The sequence below is a fragment of the Lycium ferocissimum genome, chromosome 2, assembly GCF_029784015.1.
Source record: "Lycium ferocissimum isolate CSIRO_LF1 chromosome 2, AGI_CSIRO_Lferr_CH_V1, whole genome shotgun sequence".
NCBI lineage: Eukaryota > Viridiplantae > Streptophyta > Magnoliopsida > Solanales > Solanaceae > Lycium > Lycium ferocissimum.
In genome coordinates this window covers 55,331,575-55,354,885 of record NC_081343.1, presented here as the reverse complement: position 1 = coordinate 55,354,885, position 23,311 = coordinate 55,331,575, and the positions used below count along the sequence as shown (strand labels likewise).

The 23,311-nt window shown below is 33.4% G+C and overlaps 2 protein-coding genes across 2 annotated transcripts; both read right to left on the bottom strand.

The window, feature by feature from the left end:
• Positions 1-2,684: 2,684 nt before the first annotated feature.
• On the bottom strand, positions 2,685-3,724 carry LOC132047766 (uncharacterized). The gene is made up of 2 exons (XM_059438761.1): positions 3,353-3,724; positions 2,685-3,032 (listed from the first exon to the last, which is right to left on the bottom strand). The coding sequence occupies exons 1-2, from the start codon at positions 3,722-3,724 to the stop codon at positions 2,685-2,687; spliced, it is 720 nt and encodes a 239-aa protein (XP_059294744.1).
• A 3,977-nt stretch (positions 3,725-7,701) lies between these two features.
• LOC132045664 (polyphenol oxidase, chloroplastic-like) lies at positions 7,702-13,454 on the bottom strand. The gene is made up of 3 exons (XM_059436239.1): positions 13,445-13,454; positions 10,105-10,482; positions 7,702-9,304 (listed from the first exon to the last, which is right to left on the bottom strand). Exons 1-3 carry the CDS (start codon positions 13,446-13,448, stop codon positions 7,866-7,868), a joined length of 1,821 nt encoding a protein of 606 aa, XP_059292222.1. The 5' UTR covers positions 13,449-13,454; the 3' UTR covers positions 7,702-7,865.
• Positions 13,455-23,311: the final 9,857 nt, after the last annotated feature.

Here is a 23,311-nt window from a genome sequence, read left to right as displayed (position 1 = left end):
AGGTATTAGCAATACCAAACTGAGCCAAATCACCCAAACCACTAGTTATCCCACCAGAAACTAGCATTGCCTTTATTAACTCTCCATAATATTAAATGATATATTTTCTCTTTGATTTTCATCGTCCTTCTCCAATTATGAGATTACACATAACTCCATTTCTTAGCAACAGGGTGGATTCTTCTAGCATATTTGGCTTTCAAAAACTCAGACCACAAAGATTCCTTGGTTCTAAGTTGCCACCATAACTTAGCAGCAAAAGAATCAGATACATCATTCAAAGATCTTATTCCAATACCTCCTTCCAAAGTAGGCAAGCATAGACTGGGCCACTTTGCCCAGTGGTATTTATGCTTGCCTTCATTATTACCCCATAAAAAGTTAGCAAAAATTTGCTCCATTTGTTTGAAAATAGTTTTAGGAGGTTGACATATAGCATAGCAAAAAGAACATGTTTGATCAAAATAATCTTTTATCAAGATGATCTTCCATAATTCCAAGCCATTTAATTTTTAAGAATTTTAGTAGTCATGTCTGCAAAATATTGAATCAATTTCCTACCTTAGAATAATGGACATCCCAAGTAGGTGATGGTAAATTCTTGTTTTTGAACTTGCAGAATATTTGAGACAATGCTGATTCTGTTTTCAGAGATCTTCTTGTCCATTAGAAAACAACTCTTGCCTCTATTGATTTTCTGTCCAATAATCCTCCAGAACCTTCATAACCAAATTCAGAGTTTTGGATTTTCCTGCACAAAAAATGATTTAATCATCAGCATATGCTAAATGATTGATCTTAGGTCCATTAGCTTGCATAGTGAAACCTCTGAACCTAAGATTGTTATATAGATCATTCAGCATACATGACAGAGTTTCGGCAGTAATAATGAATAAAGTTGGAGATATAGGATCTCCTTGCTTTACTCCCCTTTGTGATTTAAAAAATCCATACCTCTTACCATTTATAACTACACTATACCAATTATTTGAAAGAAGATTCCATATTATAAAAATCCATTTTTCCTCAAATCCCATTTTTCTCATTACAGAACACAAAAAGTACCAAGACAATCTGTCATAAGCCTTGTTCATATCAATTTTGAAAACCACATTACCCCCATTGTTATCTTGCTTAATTTCATGAATGATCTCTTGGGCTACCCACAAATCCATGGTTTGTAGTAATTTTGGGAATAATACTAGAATGATCACTTTTGAAAAATTTTTTAGACCACTAAAACCAAAATCGAAAAAGTTTGTGGAGAATCAATTTTGGAAAGTAAAATCGAACAAAAAAAAAAAAAAAATAGATTTTTGAAACATTCCTAACTAAGTTTAAAATATCAGATCTTTTTGAAAAAACAGATCATTATCCAAGTAACAATGTTTGAATTTATGTCAAAAGCTGAATATATTTATCTATGGAACTAATGCAAATAGGAACATATTTAAGGATATCAAGATTAATATTGTTGTCCTGTTGTGAGGAGGTTCTGATAAAACTGAGCTACAGCATTGCCAATCTCTTCTTCACCCTCTATCCATGCTTCATTATCACAAATTTTGTTGATATGTAGATACTTTCTTCTTCCTTCTACCACTGAATGAAAAAAAATTGTGTTTTCATCCCCTTCCAAGTTCCATTTCAAGTTAGCTTTTTTGTTTCCAAAAACTGTCAGCATGCTTATGATGTATGACTAGTTAATTAGCTTTTGCTTTGTTTATAAGCATCCTATCATTTTGATCAAGAGTATCCATGTATCTCTCTTCTGCTTTCTTCACTTCCTCTTCTAGTTGTTGCACTTTGCCAAAAATATTTCCAACCTTGTTTTGGACCATTCTCCTAAAGCTTTGCTGTTATTTTTCAGTTTCTGTTGTAATTCCCAAAAGAAGTTTCCTTTGGAAGAAGAGAACCAATTAGCCTTGACAACATCTTGATACCCCTCTATTTCAGTCCAAAAGTTCAGAAACCTGAATTACTTTATATAATCCTATTGATTATTCTTGCAAGTTATCAAAAAGGGATAATGATCAGAGCTTAGCCTAGGTAGATGGATGATATCTGATATGTCAAAGCATTCAGACCATTTTTCATTGCTAATCATTCTATCCAGCCTATTTCAAATCACTTTCTCTTCTTTTCTTTCATTAGAGCATGTAAAAGTACTTCCAGAAAACCCATTATCCTTCAAGCCATAATCCTATAGGCATTCAATGAATGAAATGCTTTTCTTTAGACTATGGGGTTTGCCTCCTAATTTTTCTTCCACAGATAGGATACAATTAAAATCACCACAAACAGCCGATGGATCATCTATGGTAGATGCAATCACTCTCATATATCTCCATGTATCTTCCCTTCCTGATGATCTGGATTTAGCATACACCACAGATATAAAGACCTGCTGAGAATTATTCAAAACTATTCTGCAAGTGACCGTTTGATATTCAGCACAATATACTGAGAAATCAATATCTCTTCCCCAAAAAATCCAGATCTTATTGCTAACACTAGTAAAAGCACCTTTCATTCCTAGGGTTTGTTTGTAAGATTCAATTTTTGATTCATTTATAAAAGGTTCTTGTAGAGCAACAAATGGTATTTTGTGCTCTTTTATCAAATATATTAATCTCTCCGTAGCAGCCTGAGATTTCATCCCCTTAATATTCCAATTGAGACACTTAATCATTGAGGGGTTTTTGGCTAGGTTTTGTAATATTCTTCTTTTGATTTCTTGTGACAAGAGTTATTTTGATATGTTTGTTATCTTTGTTTTCTGTAACATTCTTGGTTGCCTCACTTTCTTTTGAGCTCCTCTTTATGTTGGATTGATCATATCCAGGTGTACATTTCTTTGTATTCTCTTCTTCCTCACTTTCTTCATCCCCATCCTCCTCCGATTCATCAGAAGTATTTTTCTCTTCAGATGATACCTCAGCCCATTTATCCTCTTTTTGTTGATCATCATTTTGTGTCTCTTCTGTTTTCTCAGCGTTAAGACCTGATATATCATTTTGATTAGACTCTTCCTGAAGCAGTTCATCAAAACCGTTTTGAATGATGATACTTTCTTGTCCTTTCTTATCTTTTTCCTTTCTTGGTTGTTCCTCTTTTTTATTTTTATTTTTGCCAGAACTCCTTTTGACCTTCTTACTCCCAGCTGTTTCCCAACCATTCTCATAAAGAATCACCGGCAAATTATTTGGATCATTGATCATAAAGGTTCTGACTTCAGAATTGTCCTTTTCCTATCTCTTATCCCTTGCTGAAAACTTGTCTTTCTGCTTATTGTTCTTATTATTGGGACTTTTGGCACTGGATTGGAGATGACCTAGTTCTCATTATTCACCTCATTGCCCTTATCTTTATCTTGATTCTCTTCACAATTTTCTCTTTGTTTCTGCTTGTGGATCTCCTCATTCTTCTTAGGAATACCAATACCTTTTTTCGGTTGCATATTCTCTGGCATTGGCTTGTTAACTCCAAATAGAGCACTTGTAGGTTTGAAAGCTGTTCTGGGAGGTTCACTTTTCCCTCTAAGCTTTCTATACTGCTTATTTTTTTCCACATGTTCCTGTCTTCCCCTTTTAACTTGTTGATTGTCACTGGCCTTCTCTTTTTGTTCTTTAGGACCAACATTTCCATTATGTATAGCTTTTTTTGCATTCTGGCCCTTTCTTTTGATTCTCCATCTTTTTAGCATAGTTCTTCTCCTCCTCATCCTTCTTTTCCTCCAATTTTTTCTTTTCTAAGACTCTACATTCAGCAATATTATGCCTCAATTTTCTGCAGTATTTACAATATTTTTGGGATATTCTCATATTCAATCTTCTGCTCGAATCTTTTCAGAGGAGCATTTTCATCCTCAATCCCAATCCACACACTTTTCATCAATGGTTTAAGTAAATCAACTTCCACCCTTACTTTTGCCATGCTAGGTCTAGTCATACTCTTAGTAGCAACATCAATTTTGAAAGGGATTCCTATTTCACTAGCAATATGCTTAATATAATGCCAGTTATGTAAATGAAAAGGTAAACCTGGCATTAGAATCCAAATGGGCACTATTGGGAGATCTTCTTCAAGCTTAAAGTCCAGTGTCCATTTTAAAGCCAAAAATTTGATGACCGTCTACCTCAATCAATCTTTTATAGAGAACGAAATTATAACCATCTTCATTAGTATAGTTCAGAAAGACATTGACATTGTCAAACAACATTTTTTGCCATGCCTTTCATTCGGTATTTCTCCTTGAATTTTGACCTAAGAGAGTCAATTTGCGGTCTGCTCTCCTTTTACAATGATTTGCCATCACTCCATAGAAGTCTTTAGCTTTGAATATAACTGCAGCTTTGCCATTATGAGTTGTTTTACGAGCTTTGATGGAGTCGGGTTCAATGCGAATTGGGGCCGCAGATGAAACGGTGGAATCAGTGAGAGTATTAGCATATGATTCCATGGAATCGCCATGAATCTGGGCCGCCTCGTTAGAGGCTACCATTTGATCTGTTGTACGCGCCGGTGGGATGCCAATTGGCGGCCCCATTGCCCAATCGAAGTTTTAACGGTCGAAAATTAGTTAATAACGGTAATATTGAATAGAGAGAAATTTCTAGGCGCGTGGTGCGCGTACCTTTTATGTAATGTAAATGTCCGGCTTGCAAAAAGTAATCTAAATACCATGATCACGTTTTTAAGAAGTGATTTCAAGAATAACAATATTACAGGCAACCAAGCAACTCCAAGACATTGAAAAAATATTATTAAAGGAGCACTGCTTTTTACTTCCAAGAAGGATCAGATAAAACTAAGTATTTAGATCTCAAATAGCCGTTATTATATATAAAGACGTAAAAAACTTTACCTTTCACATTCTTCCACATTATTATGAGATTTAACCTTCACATGATCAATAAGAAGAAGAAGCCTAAGCGTCATATCGTGTGTCATCCAGCTATTATGAGTTTCTTAATTACCATTTATTTGATACATTGTATTACAATACGTATAACTTTATTTATCTGTATATATTAGAATGTATATTTACTTGTAGAGTTCAAAATACTCATTTAATGCAATGTAATTTTATTTTTAGGTGAAGGGTAACGGTCGTTCAATTTTTCATGGGTATTTTGGTATTTTAACTTTGGACTTAGAGACTTCTCACTTTTAGTTTTATATGACTACTAGCTAGCTTGTTAGGTGCCTGCGTGTAAAAACATTGATACATTCACTGCATATTGACAGTGTAATTCCTTTATGTATATTGGAGTAGGAGTACTATTTTTTGTTCATGAGTGGGTTAAATAAGTGCAGAAAGAGAAGAGATTATTTATTTAGTTCCTATATAAACGCATACACGTACTTCAACTTTTTAGTAAAATGGGTAATTTTTATGCAAATGGGATGTATTTTCTTCTTTGCCCAACCAATGAATGCATGAGTTGAGTAATAACGCGGAGGAGTTTGAAGAACTCCATTGTGTACTAACCGTCCACTTTTCACAAATAAACATGCTATTATATATATATATATATATATATATATATATATATATGTAGTTTGGACCAGAAAAGCTTGATGTTACCTTACACGTAATTAGTTTACTCCACTAGCTAATAACCACCCAAAGGCAGCGCTCAGTGGGGTCCTCAAATAAATTTGTAGACAATATTGACACTTAATTAAACTAGTAAATACGTGGACACACATCATATTAAAAAAAAAATGATCATACTAATAAAATACAGTTCAAAAGGATTAATTACTACTTTAACTCTTGTTGGACGAGTTTTCATTTTTGTAAATTTCCGATATATTCATAATTAGAAAAAAGCAGGACAACTTACTTTTTTTCTTGATGGTCGATGGACATACTGAAATTAGTTAAGTCGAGTAGCAGTACTGCAGTAGCCAGCTAGCATCTCTCGGTAGCTACAATATCACGGAGGAGAATGAGTTGTTTTCTCAAAATTAGCTTTCTAGGATTCACTGCATAATTAATCTTTTGCAGCTGGCTGAAATACTTGATTAGGAGCCCATTTGGATTGGCTTATAAGTTAGTCAAACCAGTTATCAGTTTATAAGCTATTTTTAACTTATTTGGGTGTTTGATAAAATAAAAAACAGCTTAAATTAAGTAAAAAGTGCTTAAAATAAGCCAAAATCAAAAAATTGTTCAATCCCAACTTTTTTTTTTTTTTGGCTTAAAAGCCATTTTGGTTTGACCAACAACTTTACCCTTTTATCCCTTATATTTTACCACCCAATTTCAATACTACCCTTACTTCTAAAAACACTTTAAACACTTTTATCTAAACACGTAACTACTTATTTATAAAATAACTTTCAGCACTTAAAAAGTACTTTAAGCACTTATGCTTAAAAGCCACTTTTTTCAGCTAATCCAAACAGACTCTAGATTGAAAAAATTGTGGTAGGAACCATAAAATGCGGAGCTAGAACTTGAAGCTTATGGGTTCTAATATTTTTAAGTTATTGGGTTACATTCGAGATTAATAATCTATAAATATTGAGTGAATTCTTAAGACAAATATAGAGTTTGAATCAAAGCTAATGAGTTCGGCCAAATCTATACCCGGCAATCTCCCTTCGCTCTAGGGAGTCGTTTCCCTTTAATATGCCTTACGTGGCGCGGATTCAAATTAGCAAAATCTCAAAGCTTGTACCGAAATCTCAAAACGTGTACCGAACAAAAACTCAAAAAAAAAAAAAAAAAAAAAAAAAAGAGTTAAATTATTCTGCCCATTTGAAAGCAGTCAAGAGATTAAACTACATTCAACAATGGCAACCAAAACACAAATCCTAGTTTTATCAAAATATTACACTCTGTCCGTGGAATCATACTTTTACTAAACTATTATACGTATACGTGTATATAAGTTGGATTCTGAAAAGAAAATACCCAACAAGATAACCTAAAACTATTCTAAAAGAGTTTAGTTACCAAAATTGTCAATTCCAAAGGTTGCGTTCAGAAAAACATTACCATTATCTTTCAAACACTTCCATTGCGACCAATTCTTATTATGATTTCTATTCTATATACATAATATAATATAATGTACAGTTTATGGAAAGACGAAATGCACGTTCTATCATGTTTAGTCAACAACAAGATTTACGAACTAGTAATAAAAAATAAATTAATTAAGTTCTTCTTTTTCCAAGCTCCAACTTTGTTTATCTTAATTAAATACTAAAACGCTAGTAATATAAATGGACAAATGACATGAATCAGATCACGAAAGTTTATGAATCAGATCACGAAAGTTTTGGTAAAGATTGACTAACATATATATATTGTTCTCTTTATTAAAAATTCTACAATTGTTTTAATATATATATATATAGCATTACGAGTTTACAAATAATGCTAATAGTATCTTCAAAAAAAAAAAAAGGACATGCTCATGTTTCCTATATATATAGCATTACGAGTTTACAAATAATGCTAATAGTATCTTCAAAAAAAAAAAGGACATGCTCATGTTTCCTTTAAGTAATTTAATTGTGTAATTATTTTTTACACCCATAATTATTCTTTCTTTCCTTTTTTGGAGGTGTGTGGTGGACTACCAATATGGGCAGCAATCGATGACCTTAGACTACGAAATAAGGTAAAACTAGAATTCCTTGCGTAGTTTGAAAGACTACTAGTAAATAATAAATAAAATATACAACTAAATTTTCTTCCTTTATTCCATGCAAACAGTTGCAATATACATAAATCAGAAACAGCGTGTATCCACGAATAACGCTGTCCAATGCAACATTCATAAACAGTAGGATACCACATATAGAAGAATACATCATGAAATAATTATAATTACTTCTTTTTTCTAATCAAGCACAATCTTGACACCACCAATTTGGACAGCACCAGAGCCATGCTTGGGTACAAAAGTCACCAACACATTCTCATCATCCTCAGCATCCAAATCCTCCAATAGCTCAGTTATAACCAACTTTAACTTTGTATTACGTTTTTTCTTAATAGTACCATGATTATGATGCGGCACATTCACAAAGCTTCCGGCAAACTCAGCCTGATCTGGTGAAATTAAAGTCTCATCTTCATCATTAATCAACACATCAAACTTAACAAAAACATCACGCTCCAACTCTAATCCTTCAACCACTAAAATCTCTTCTTTCTCTTTTTTCTCCTTCCTGCTCCTCTTTTTCTTGTTTGGCCTTTTCACCATGACGTTTATGACATGGTCAAGTTTCGTTGGGAAAATTTCTTTTGGACTTAGAAAATTACGTTGATCATTATTAGCAGATGCTCTAGCCCTCGAACCCCTTGGCGTCGGACGCGAATTCTGCCATGGATTCGTTACATCTTGATATACATATCCGAGTCCTCTTGCATCCAAACAATCACGAACCCTAATACGTACCATTTGTGCATTTTCATCATAAAATATAAACGAAGCGTTTAGAAAATCAGGGTCGGTGAAATCTTGACGTCTGCCTCCTAGGGTTTTCCAGACAATCCATAATCTATCAATATTAGAATGATGAGCATAGAAAATAGGGTCTCTAGCAGCTGAATAAAAATCTCCCATGTTTTCAAAATTAGGTTGGGTTCTATCACCAGTCCAAACATGAACCGGACCGTGTGGAATGTTCTCGAGGGACCCAGCGCCACCGGGCTCGCCACCAGCGCGGTAAGGGTCTCCAAGGAAAGTCTCCGGAGTGCTTCCGAGTGACACCATTTGTCTATACATAACTGTGAGATTTTGAGAAGTTTGTTGAGTGTTACTTATGTTAGGATCAGTCCCATCGAAGTCCAGATCCACCAAAGTCGGAGGCTGATGCCTCCGATCACGGAGAGGATCATAGAGAGGAGAACTAGGATTTGTGTACATGGCAGGAATGCGCATGCCATCAGGATGATCCCAATTCCAAAATGGCATCGCGAAGGTGGGATCATCGATTAAATTTCCCAAGATCCTTTCGAAGAAATAGAGATAACAACGATGAAAAGGGAGGAAGAGCCAAGAGCCATGAACTTGCAGCTCAGTATTTGGGAAACCTAATTGTTCATAAGCACCATCACAGTAAGCACAATGAACATTTGCTTGTTGCCTGAAGCTACGTGGATCATCGTCCGGAAGTTGTTTCATGAGTTGAATAGCTCTGTTGAATTTCTCTATATAGGCACTATCCGCGGAGTGAGCTACTGGCCGAGTACGGGGTGTGGTGGATGGTGGTGGAAGCTGGAAGTCGATGATATTCCCCGTCGTCGGAGGACAACAATTGACCGGTGATGCACCTGTTAAAATAATAGAAAGATAAAATTGAGAAGAAATGACTTTGAGGTACACCTGAAAATAACTTTCCTTTAAAAGATACTACAGTATATTATTGTGGAAAAACAGATAGAGGTACTTTTGTGGATACAACAAAAGTCAAATTTATAGTCAAATTAACTTAGTCATGATATTTCATTGAAAGCCTAAATTTATAGAGTTGTGTTAAGAAATGGATCTTGGGCGTAACTCAACCTCAAAAGCTAACTCATGAGGAGAGGATTGCTCAAGACCATATAAGGAGACCAAATTCCCGTTTCCCCACCAAAAATGTGAGACTCAACACCCCCCCCCCCCCCCCGAGCTCATGACTGAACATCTAGAGCGTAAACAATATAATACGCGAGGGGAGGGGGGGCCAACATCAAAAACATTGAATTGGGCTAGGTCTGGCTCTGATACCATGCTAAGAAATAGAACTTGGGTTTAACTCAAGCCAAAAAACTAGCTCATGACGACAGGATTGCCCAAGACCTTATAAGGAGACGAAATTCCTATTTGCCTGCCGATGTGGGACTCAACAAGTTGAAAGAAATCTATTCAGCATAATTATCTTATTTCATGAACAAACATGTTTGTTTAATTTTAAAATTCAAACTAAATGGAAGTTTTTAAGTGAAAATCGAAAATATCAAGTCTTTTACTAGTAATTTATAAAGCCTTTAAAAAAATTATGGATGTCTGGAGATCACACTTCATATATTACAAACTATACACTATCTAACATATATTACAAACTATACACTATCTAACAGTAGCGCACCTGGAGGCAAATTTGCGGGGCCACATTGAGTAACGTCGGGACCATTCACTGGAGCCGCGAAGGCAAACGGATGACCACCAACAATAGTAGAAGCGCCATAAAGACCTCCTAATCCAAGTAGCATGTTTCTTCTATCCATCTTATGGCTTAAAGAATCTGTGCTTTTGGAAATGTCAATGGGAGAGTTGTGGCCGTGATCATCTTCTGTGGTTTTGCATGAGACTTGGAAATTACGATGGCCATTATGCTTTCTGATGGAGCAAACTTTTGATGTCTTTGTAAAGAAATTAGGAGAAGAACGCAAGTTGGAAAAAGTGGTGGTTGTAGAGGAAGGAGAAGTACTAGAGATGGTGTTGGTGGTGTGGAGGAGAATGGAAGTCTAAAATGATTTACACCAAAATGGCATGCCTTTTTTTTTAAACCCAAATGGGTATTTCGATGCAATGTTGCAAATGCAACAAATTTTGTTTTTTTTTTTTTAATTTCGTTTTTAATATAAAAAACGAAATTAAAAAAAAAAAAAAATTTGTTGCATTTCGCAACATTAATCGGTTTCTTTAGCAATGCCATAAACAAATCCTATCCTTGTGGTGAAAGCACGTTTCATTTTCAAAGTTATGTGGGAACTAAACATAACTAAAAGTAGTTTTTAGTTAAACACAACTAAAAGTCTCCGGCATAACTAAATATAACTAAAAGTATCTTGATATTCAGCTTGCATTTCTAAGAAAGTATGCCTCGGATCGAGCTTGCATTTTAATCTTCTTATGTATTGTTCCAACTCACATACTTAATCTCGGTTTACAAATTAACAACAATTAACATAAGTATGAATTCGACTTGAGACAAGCAACCCAAGCGATATGTCCAACTTAACGAATATAGAGTACTAGATTTTTTCGAATGATATTAAATTTAAAGTAACCATAAAACTTTGCGTCCATGACAAACAGATTGGTAATTAAGTTATATCCCAAAGAAATTAACAAATCAATATTATTCGTGTGGATCCTCGTATATATACTTCAAAACCTAACAATAAATTGTTCGAATTAAGCGAATAGTAGTTAGTATCTCATGACAATGGGTTCGTGCCTACGTGGTGTTTAACAATTAACATACTATCTATACAATGCACCCATAATTAGTTTGGAATGACAAATACATATATATGCTTCAAGGCAAATTTGGCATAAGTATGCCCCCGTCGCATAAGTTTGATAATTCGTTAACAAATTTATGCGGGACCAAACTTTAATTCTTGTATCTTGGACCCGCATAACTTTGTGAAGGAATTATCAAAGTTATGACCATAACTAAACATAACTAAAAGTAGAAGCGCACAACTAAAAGATCCTTTGCGTCCGTGACGTGAGTTTGTGGTAATTAAGTTATATCCCAAAGAGTTGGAGTGGTCAAAAACATTGAAGATTTGTCTATGTATTAGTGTCTATGTAATTTTATGTTTTTTCTTGGTTCAGTAGTACTAATTAGGTTGAAGTGAAGTTGTACTTAGATGATTAACAATAGTTGTAGTACTAATTAGGTTGAAGTGAAGTTCTATTTAGATGATTCACAATGTAATCTAATTTTGGTATATTGAATATGATTATGATGACTTTGCGCAATACGTTATACCATCTGGTTAGTAATGGTTAGCCTATTCAACATGTTAACACTAACAAACATTCAATGTGGTACCATTTGCAAATCTAGACAATAGCATTGACCATTTGAATGCAAACTGAACAAAACACCAACTATTCAATGATATTCAATGCAAACTGAACAAAACACCAACTAACATTCAATGCAAAAACCCAACAAAACACCAACTTCAATGCAAAATATGGATGGATGCAAAATAACCTTTAATTGTCAACAAAAACTACCAAGCTACATTGTTTGCTTACATATCCAAGTTTCACCAAAATAGCTAGCTTAAACATAGAAATAACGGAGGAGATTTTCCTTTTCCTTTTCTTGATCTTGTTTGAACTCCAAGAGCCTTTGATCTTGTTTGGATTCTATGATTAGCACTTTGCACTTGGAGTTGTCTTTGTAATCGCTTTTGTTCCTTTCCACTTCAATCCTTGTCAAGGGTTTGTATCCAATATCACCTCATGACAAGGCCGAATTATTGCCTTAGATGTGGACACCAACCTGAGGCATTCCTTTGGTTGGTTAGTGTCATAAAGTGGCTAAAAATAATAACAATGACTTAGATGATTGAGAAACACTTACATTAACACATTTGTATCCAGACTCTGCATAATACACAAATACAGTCCAACAACCCTTGGCCTCTTGTACTTAGTCCCCGCCCTCCCCATGACTTGTAGATGCATTTTGTCATGAACACTACTTTTTCTTGTACTTCCGCTTGATAACCTAACAAGATAATAAGTTAATATTTGACTAATTAATGGTAACCAAAGTAATGCATATTACGTTACCTTTGTAGTTGCTTTAGGCCTGGAGGACCGGTGGCTTTGTGTATTTCCTATAGCGAAGTGGAGCAGAGGTGGAGCAATGACTTTTCTTCGTGGTGTTTAACAATTAACATACTGCTATACAATGCAACCCATAATTAGTTTGGAATGACAAATACATATATATCTTCAAGGCAAAGTACGTGGTATGCCCCATCGGCATAAGTTTGATAATTCGTTAACAAATTTATGCTAACCGGGCAAACTTGTATACAGCATAACTTTGTGAAGGAATTATCAAAGTTATCTCCCGGATACTTATGCCAAGTCTGAAAGGCATAAGTATGCCGTCCGGCATAACTTTGGTAATTCTTAATGATATCCAAGATAACGAAATTTAAACTACGCTTCATGCAATTTTTTTTAAAATTTTGACCGCACGTGGGTTCGAACCTCGGAACCTATGGGTGTTAGCCGAAGGGCAAAATTTAAAGATTTCAAACAAGTCTAGTATTATAAATCATCGGGTTCAAAGATTAATGGAAAGGAAGAAAATTGATGGCAAAGAGAAGAAATTTAATGGAGGAATTCTTGAAATTTCTAATAAATGGTGGAGGAGAAGGGGTTGTGGTGTATAAATAGGAAGAGAATAGAGAGAGAGAGACGTTGGGGAAGGAAAATATTAAAGGAAAATGGTTATTTTAAGTTTTTAACGGTTAAAAACTTAAAATAACTTAAAATAACCATTTTCCTTTAATATTTTCCTTCCCCAAAAAAAAAAAAATTTGTTGCGTTTCGTGCGACATTACATGAAAATACCCATTTGGGTTTAAAAAAAAAAAGGCATGCCATTTTGGTGTAATGGCTGTAAAAAGAAGCCATTTTGGCTCCGGACTCGAGAATGGAAGACATTTTTGCTTGTTTGAGGTGTAGTTATGGACATCTAAGGCTAGCATTTATATAGAATGGAGCAAAATAAGAACAAAGAAATGCTAACCATAAAAAGAATCACTAAGAGATTTGGTGGGATGAATGATATCTCTTCGTCTTAAGTTAAAGGTCTCAGGTACTTCGAGTCCTGAGAAATGGAGAAACTCTTCGTAACGAGTGCAGAGGCGAATTCATTATTTGAAGTTTATCACACTACAAGAAAGAAGACATTTGCCAACAAAAAAATTTTGTTCCCATAGATAGACTATTGTTGCAAAAAGTACTATTGGCAATAATATTTTTTTGTTGTTAAATAAACTTTTCTCAATGGTTATTATTGCAACAACGTGCAACAACTTTTTTATTGTTGCCAAAAGTACTTTTTGCAACAATAGTCAATATTATGGCAACAAAAAAAGTTCATTTTTAAAAGATTCATCATATATGTCAATAATAAAACTAAGTTGTTGCCAAATATTGAATTTTGTCAACTATATTATTTTTGTTGCCAAAAAAATTATTGTCATTTCTGTAGTTTCTTATAGTGTCGTTTCTTATAATAATTTTAAATTAATTTACGTACGAGAATAACTGGATCACGTGAACCCATAGTTTTACGGCTAGATCGGTCTTTTGGAGTGCTTCCCCTTTAATGAGCCTACAAGGCACAAATTCGAGATAATTGGGTTAATAGGTACTTTTTTTATTTTTTTATTTTTTTATTTTTTATATAATCACCCATGAACCTTGGGTGTGCTTTTATTCCATCAAGCCAAAGCATAACAAGGTGGACATAGGGCCTAACCTCTATTACAAAAAGGATGAAAGACATCCTTGTACATGAAGGGGAATGACTGATCTTGGCTACATCAAATCATCCCCTTCTGTGAAACCTTTAACTAACAAAAAAATTTGCCTTATCGTATCTTATCCTAATACTAGGCAACTGGCTCTTGTCCAAAATATATGGACCCTTTGCCTCACTAGGTAAATTCTGATAATTACAAATCATTAAAGATTCACCTTTGACTGAAGCATTCTTTGCTAAGCAGTCAGCTACTTGATTAGCTTCCCTATAACAGTGAGTTACTTTAGCATTTGCTTGGCCAAGGATTTGAGAAGTTTCTTCAATGATGCTCTTGAGTTTCTGGTTAATAGGTACTCAAATACCGAATGGTTATACCAACAAACACCAGGACTCTACAAGTCACATTTTTTTTTCTTCTTCAATTTTTCTTTCTTTTGCAAGTGAGAATATCAAATACTTGTGATACTCCCTCTGTTTCAAAGTAATTTTTTTAGCTTATGCATTAATGATTCTTGATTATGTAAATAAGGATAATTTTGAAAGAATAAAATCAATTTCATCTTGAAATCCTAATACACCGCTTATTTTGAAATAAATGAAAAGCCTAAAACATTATTTATTTAGAATCGGATGAAGTATATGTTTTTCCTCTTTGATATTTATTTAATTTCCGATTGTTTTATATATTTCCCAGTTTGGCTGAAAAGCAAGACATGCAACTAGCCTTAACGACATCAACCGACCATTCAGCGATGATGTTAGAAAAGAATTAACGGGAATAGCTTAGTTTAATAACTACTCCCTCTATTCACTTTTACTTGTGTTCTATAGACTTTGCACACCCCGTAAAAAAAATTTAAATGGAGTGCATATTTTACCATAATACCCACATTAATTGATGTATGATTGTATTGGATGTGAAAAATAATTCGAAATTAGTAATTAATGCTAAGGACAAAACAGGAAAAATAAATTATTTTTCTCTTGATATGTTAAAGTGGACAAATAAAAATGAAAATCTAATTTTGAAATAGTGGACAAGTAAAAGTGAATAGAGGGAATAGAATCTATTGTACTTATCTTTCTCCAATGTCCAAAAGTACTCCCTCTATTAACTTTTACTTGTCGAGTATTCTAAAAATAGATTTTCACTTTTACTTGTCACTTTTAGCATATCAAGAAAAGACAATTTATTTTTTCTGTTTTAACCATAATATTAAATACTCACTTTAAATCATTTTTCAAATCCAATAAAAATATGCACCAATTAATATGAATACATTGGTAAATTATGCACTTCATTTATTATTTCTTAAATAGTGTAAAAAGTATAAATTGGACAAGTAAAAGTGAACGGAAGAAGTAGTAAAGTTGCTAAATTTTCAAATGCAGGCTAATTAATTATGGGCGGCTGCTAAAACCGTAGCAACGAATCGTCACATAAGAAAACTACCCTCTCCCACCCAAAGTTCCCACCATCAGATCTCACCCCATCAGGCAGCCATGATTTTCTCCTTCCAATTAGGGATCTGAAGGTTTTTTTTTTTTCTTCTCTTCTTCCAACATTGACTATTGTAATAATGGAGGTAAGAATTTCACCATGGTTTATCTCACTGTCCCAATTTGTTCTTTCCTCTTCTCCAACTCTCAATTTCATTATCTTGCAAACCCTTCTTGTCAATCTCCTTCAAACCTTTCTTCTCTATTTGATTTCCGGCAACTCCACTTTGTTCCTCTTTTTCCTCTGTGATTCTTCTTCTTTTCTTTTTTTTTCTTCTGGGTATAACTTCACTTCAGATTTGTAGTGCCAGACCGTAGCAGTACCACCGTTGTTCGGCGAAACTCCATTAGAACCATCACTATCCGCTTCAATTTCTGAGTAGTAGTGGAACCCCATGCCCAAACTTTTTGCTTTATACATTTTCGAGCAGCATTGCTTATGAAATCTTTGAAATAATTACAAACACTTGCAATTGGAAATGATTCAAGACGTAAAGAATGATTAATGTGGTTGCTCTTCTTAGAATTGATTTAAAAGTTGTGTGTACTAAACCTTGATGCTCAAAATTATCACGGGAGAGAAAATCTAATGGGGGTTGGAGTTTTGGACAGGAGAGAGAAATTTAATATTTAAGGAAATGACAAAAGGGTCCCTATATTTAAAACTTTGGCAAATAATAATAAGGGTATTTAAGTGAACTAAAAAGTAGGGATGGGCGTTCGGTTTTTCGGTTCGGTTTTATCAAACTTCGGTTTGGCTATTTCGGGTTCGGTTTTTTGAAGGTGGACACCGAATACCGAACCAAACTAGTTCGGTTCGGTTCTTTCGGTTTCGATTTTTTAAAGTTCGGTTTCGGTTTTTTCAATTCGATTTTTTTGATATAATATTAGAAGCGATTCCATTGACACTAATTCATATTCTCAAAAGCAATAAAACATAAAATTGATAAATTGAAATCAAAATCAAACAAACAGGATACACAAGAACAGAAAACTATAATCATGATATAGGATTACTAGGTGTTAATACATACCGTAAGAATAATTAAGAAAACACATAAAGGACATACATTAATCCTAAAGACACATCCTAGTTACCTTTTTTTATTAAGGATATTTGATTTTCTCAATTGAAGTGAAAAATTAGGGGTACAAATGCAAAAGAGGACTTATTATAATTGAATTTTTTTCGCTTTAAACTTAATGAGCCTGGACTATTTTAATTTTTTTGGGTAATGTATTAAATTTCGGTATGCTGTTCGATTTTCGGTTCGGTTTTATCAAACTTCGATTAAACGGCTATTTCTGCTTTCGATTTTTTTACGGTGGACACCAAACACCGAACCAAACTAGTTTGGTTCGGTTCGGTTTGGTTTGTTGAAGTTTCGGTTCGATTCGATTTTTCGATTTTCGGTATTTATGCCCAACCCTACTAAAAAGTGGGTAGGATGCTAACCTACAACCTTCATGTTGTAGGTTAGCAAAATCATATATATATATATATATATATATATATCATTCTTTTTATAATTAATTAATAAGAAAATACTAGTATTGCATAAATGACAACAAGAGGGAGTAATATCAAATACGCAAGATATAAGAAATCAAGAGGGAGTGATGTCAAATCAATACTACTCTATGGTTTTGTAGGTTTGGCACTTGTAATAAATTGATTAGCTTGGTAGGTGCATGCGTGTCGAAAACTTGATATACACTGCACATAGGGGTGTCCATAAGTCGGTTTGCGTCGGTTTTGGATTAAAATCAAAACCAAATTAATTTAGTCTTAAAACCAAATATTACACATATTCATCAGTTTGGTTATAGTCGATTTGGTTCAATTTGGGTTGATTTTGGATTTTTAAAAAAATTAACGGTATTTTCCACTTTCATGTTTTTCTCCTACAATTAGGAGAGAACTTTCTATCATTTTCGAACTTATAATTCGTTATTACTCTTTTCTTGTGGTAACTATAATTTTCTTCGATTATGGAGAAAATGTCTTAGGTTTTGTAAGTTTTAATTAAGTGAATAAAGCTTATAAGAAATCCAAAAAACAAATATAGGTAAATTTCATAGTTGTTTGTTTGAACAAAAGAGTTTGACTTCATGAATTTCTTTTTAGAAATGAGCTTAAGGTATAAAGTACATTAGCCTATTAGAGATAAATAATTTTTTTAATGAAAGAGGTACAAATTATTTAAAAGTATTTATACAAATTAATATTTTATATATATATATATATATATATATATATATATATATATATAATTATAAAAATTATGTATAAATTTGTCAGTTCGGTTCGTTTTTTCTATGGTTTGCTTTTAGTAAAACCAAAACCAAATATTATCAGTTTTCAAAAATTTAAAATCAAACCAAACTCAACCCAAACAAATATCGGTTTATTTAATCGATTTGGTTCGATTTTCGATTTGAATCGATTTTTAACCAAACCGTGAACCCCCTCTGCACATTAACTCTATAAATTATTATGTTTAATGATTTCCTAAATAGGTATTCAATATTTAATTCCCTCTTCTTTTCCAATTTCAAGCCGGCCGTTACTACTTTTGTCTTTAATTACCACTGTAAAGTATTTCCTTGTACGTTAGTACTATATTTTGTGCCATGAGGGGGTTAAATAAGTGACAGAAAGAGAGCAGATTAATTATGTAACTCCTTTAAATGAATGCATGTATGGTGTACTTTAGTTTTAAGTAAAATTAGAAACAATTACTGTAAAGTGGATCGGATATATTTTCTTCTTTCCCCAAGACATGCATGAGTTAAAAATAACATGGAGTGTCAAGAACTACCTTTTATACTAACATTCCTCTTTTCACCAATTAAATTAAACATATTGCGATCAGACAGTTTGGACCAGAAAAGTTTGAAGCGCCCTTTACACGTATAAGTTACTCCACTAGCTAACAATCACAATGGTAAGTGAGACACCTGCACATATTTGTAAGGGATATCGTCATTTAAATTAGTAATACATGAAAAATTAACTTTAGATCTAATTAGATCTAATTCAACCCCAAAAGACGCTCATAGAAAAGGACCGTCCAAGGTCATATAAGGAGATCAAGTAAATTACATGAGACTCAACACACACCCCCCCCCCCCCCCCGGCCAACATAAGATGAGGGTCCAACATCAGGTAAACAATGAATTGGGGTGGATCGGCTTCTACTAATATAAGAAAAATGAACACTTAGCCTAACTCAGCCCGAAAAGCTAGCTCATGAAAGGACAATTGTCGAAGATCATATAAGAAGACCAAGTAACCTACATCCCACCAATGTGGGACTCAACAAATCATTAAAACAATATCATATTAAAAATATTTAATTCTTGTCATATATACTAATAAAACATAATTCAAAAACATTATTATAACTCTTTTGGACGAGTTTTTATTTTTGTAGATATGTTCATAATTTGAAATAGCAGGACAATTTACTTTTTTTCTCGATGGTCGATGGACCAACCCAAATTGGGTGAGATGACGAGAGAAAGGCGAGAAATTGAGTAAAGTAGCAGTAGCAAGCTAAGAAGCTGCAAATCACGGAGGAGAATGAGTTGTTTTTGAAATTAAGTTTCTAAAATTCACTGCACAACTTTTTTGCAGCTGGCTAAAATACTTACTCATATCGGAATGGAAAAAAATCATGGTAGAAAATGCTTTCTTTTCAATAGCATTGGGTTTTAAAGATGAGGTGTAGTGTGAATGGGGAAATTGAGGGAAATGACATTTGAATAAAGTTACTTTTTACAAAGGAACTTTGTCCCTTATTGGATATGGAAAGGAAGATTATTGTGCTTATATATAGAAGCACTTCTTCTAGCTCTTGAAGAGTTGAAAAGGAAGTCTCTCCTCACGCCATCGTCGTTTATATTCCCTACAGAATTTTAATCTAAAATTCATGGACTTCAATTCTCAAACGGTAAGGCATTTTCGCACCTGTTGATACCCGAAACTCATGGGTATAAATTTCTGAGGATTCGCCGCCTTAGTTTTTTGACACCGAAACACTAAAAAAATTCTGAAATTTCTATCCTGTTCTCTGTATTTTTTTTTTTTTTCAAAACAAAAAGTAATAGAGTTGTGCGAGTTGCTCCGTTTGTTGAGTTCACATAAGTTGTGTAATTTAAATTGGCGCTATTACAGAATGGTATTCCGTTCTATCCTAGGAGGAATTAGTCCGAACCTTAGGCAACAGTGAGGGGATTAAATTTTTTATGGACACATAAGAAAATTGTGGGCTCGGAATTAATTAAATTTTGTTTTACGTTAATAATTTATGTACCCGTTTTACTTTTTGTTTTTGGAAGACTAAATCTTCGTGTTTTCTACTTCCGTTATAAAAACTAAAATCCTTGTGATTTTCTACTCCGATTTGTTAGTCGGTTTGAAGATTAAAAACTTTATCTAGTGAATCTGTTTGTTTTGTATTCGATTTGAAGATACATAAATTTCGCGAGTCCGGCGCCTAAATGACATAAAAATGGACCAAAGTTTTCAAAAGGGGTTGTGAAATATATTATAGACCAAAGGGGGTTAATCGTGCAGCCCTACACGATTTACCCCAAACTTTAACGATTCGTCTGTTAACTAAAAAAAAAAAAAAAATTAAATTCCAAATCGTGTACCATAATACGATTTGCCAAAATTTCATTTTGCAAATCGTATTATGGTACACGATTTTCACCTCTACCTTTTTAACTTAAAAAAATAAAATTAAATACCAAATCGTGTACCATAACACGATTTGCACCTCTACCTTTTTTTTAAAAAATAAAAATAAAAATCTTGATGTTAACTTATTTTTGATTTTTCATTTGTTGTCAAATTTGATTCAAAAATATTTACCTCAAACAAAATCATACAATAATTAAAAACTTATGAAATAAAATGTAAAAATACAAAATACAAAAAAAAAAAAAAAAATCAATAAACGTCACACATTATCTGAGTAAAACGTCACACAATTAAGACAACAACATATTCGTAGAAAATTACATAAGAAAATAAGACGTACAACTTAGGAAAAAACATAATAACGAAAAAAAACAACAACTACCGATTTCGCAAGGGGCAACGATTCTTGTTATGACCCGTTTTCTTGCACGTACTACACTTCCTAACCATGCAAACACTGAATACGAGCGAACTCCAGAAGCGTGAAGTACAAGTAGAAGGAGAAATGAAATGGATAAAGCAGTGTTCGCATGGTTAGGAAGTATAGTACGTGCAAGGAAACAGGTCATAATAAGAATCGTTGCCCATTGCGAAATCAGTAGTTGCTGTTATTTTTTCATTATTATGTTTTTTCCTAAGTTGTACGTCGTTACTTCCTTATGTAATTTTCTACAAATATGTTGTTGTCTTAATTGTGTGACGTTTTATTCAGATAATGTGTGGCGTTTATTAAACTTTTTTTTCTTTTTTGTATTTTGTATTTTTACATATTATTTCATAAATTTTTAATTATTGATGATTTTGTTTGAGGTAAAATATTTTTGAATCAAATGTGACAACAAATGAAAAATCAAAAATAAGTTAACATCAAGAAGAAAAAAAAATTGAAAAAAAAAAGAAAAGAAAAGGCAGAGGTGCAAATCGTGCACCATAACACGATTTGTCAAATTTTCGCAAAATGAAATTGTGGCAAATCGTGTTATGGTACACGATTTGCTTATTAATTTTTTTTTTATTTTTTATAGTTAACAGACGAATAACGAGGCATTAAAGTTTGGGGTAAATCGTGTAGGGCTGCACGATTAACCCCCTTTGGTCTATAATAAATTTCACAACCCATTTTGGAAACTTTGGTCCATTTTTATGTCATTTAGGCGCCGAACTCGAAATTTCGCCGTTTACTAAATCTGATTTAGAAAATAGAAAAATAACAAATAAGTCTTATGTGGCACGAAATCAAATTAATCAGAGTGTAAGAGAATATAGAGAATACCGAATGTGGAACTAATTAAAAAAAAGGTTAAATTATTCTGCCCATTTGGAAGCTGTCAAGAAATTAAACTACATTCAACAATCAACCAAACCAAAAGGATTTTAAAAAAGTGTTTGACTTCCATACATTAATAGCGTAAATGATTTTTTTCGATATCAAATCATCTTAAGGATTACTACATGTAACTACTCAATCAACCAAACCAAAAGGATTTTACTTAAAAACGTGTTTGACTTCCATACATTAATACCGTAAATGATTTTTTTCGATACCAAATCATCTTAAGGATTACTACATATAACTACTCAATACTCATACCATGTGGAACTATAGTTATCAGGAAAATAAGGCAGACATTCTTATGCTAACATATGTTATATCACACAGATAATCTAAATGTTATATATCGTATCCGCTATACTGAAAAGGGCCAAAAATACCCTATAGTATGGAAAATGATTCATAAATATCCTTCTTCTACCTTTTAGTCTAAAAATACCTCAAGACTATCCCTCAAACTTACGGCCGAAGCCTGATGGCTTTTTACAATTTAAAATAGTCACATGGCCTATTATGATTTGCCAGACGTATTACTTAATTTAAAAATTAAACCTACCCATTTTTTAAACTCAAACCGCCCCCAATAATCCTGACTCATTTCTTTACCGTAGACCAAGATAAAGAGGGAAGGGGAAAGAGGGTCCTGTCTCAAACCTTGAGAAGAGGTGTAGAAACCATATCTAGAGCCACGGATAATCACTGAATACCAGTTTTCAGAGATAAGATTATATATAAATTATAAATCATATCAGTCCAAGATTTTGAAAAACCAAACATATTCAGAATAGTAGTTGAACGAGATGTGTGTGTGATTTTTGATGTTTAGTTATAAAATTTTGTCTGTCACTATTTTCTTATTTTCTAGTAGGAAGAGGGACAAAACAGGTATAAGGAATTCATACAAAAAAGCTTCGAGATGTGCTTCTCTCTAGGCCTCAATTTACTATCGGAAAAGAGTCAAAAATGCCCTTAACGTATTAGAAATGGCTCAAAAATGTTCTTTCACCTATTGGGTAAAAACTGTCCTCCTTCCACCAATTGGGTCAATAATGTCCTTCCTTCCACCTATTTGGATCAAAAATGCCCTTACCGTTAAACTTAAGTCTAAAATTGTCCCTCTTTTTAACAGAAGCTGATCTGAAATATATGAATGTTTAATTAAAGGGAAAATAACATAGACTACCAACTTAAGACTCTTTATCACAAAATATAATATACTTTTTTCCCTTTTTTACGAACGTAACGACAATTTAGAAATATGCATTTTGGGCTTTATCTTTTACCCGTTTTGGGCTAGTAGGCCCGTTTTGGGCTTTGGGTTTTGCAAAGGTAAATTTTCTCTTTTCTGGAAAAATTCCCTCTCCCCTAAACCCGCTTCTCATTACAAATTTCTTTCTCTCTCTTTGTTTTTTAAAGTTTGTAAATGTGTGTGGTTAATTCCCTTTTTTCTGTTTCGTTCATTTTACCTTAGAAAGGTAATTAGGGTTTTACCA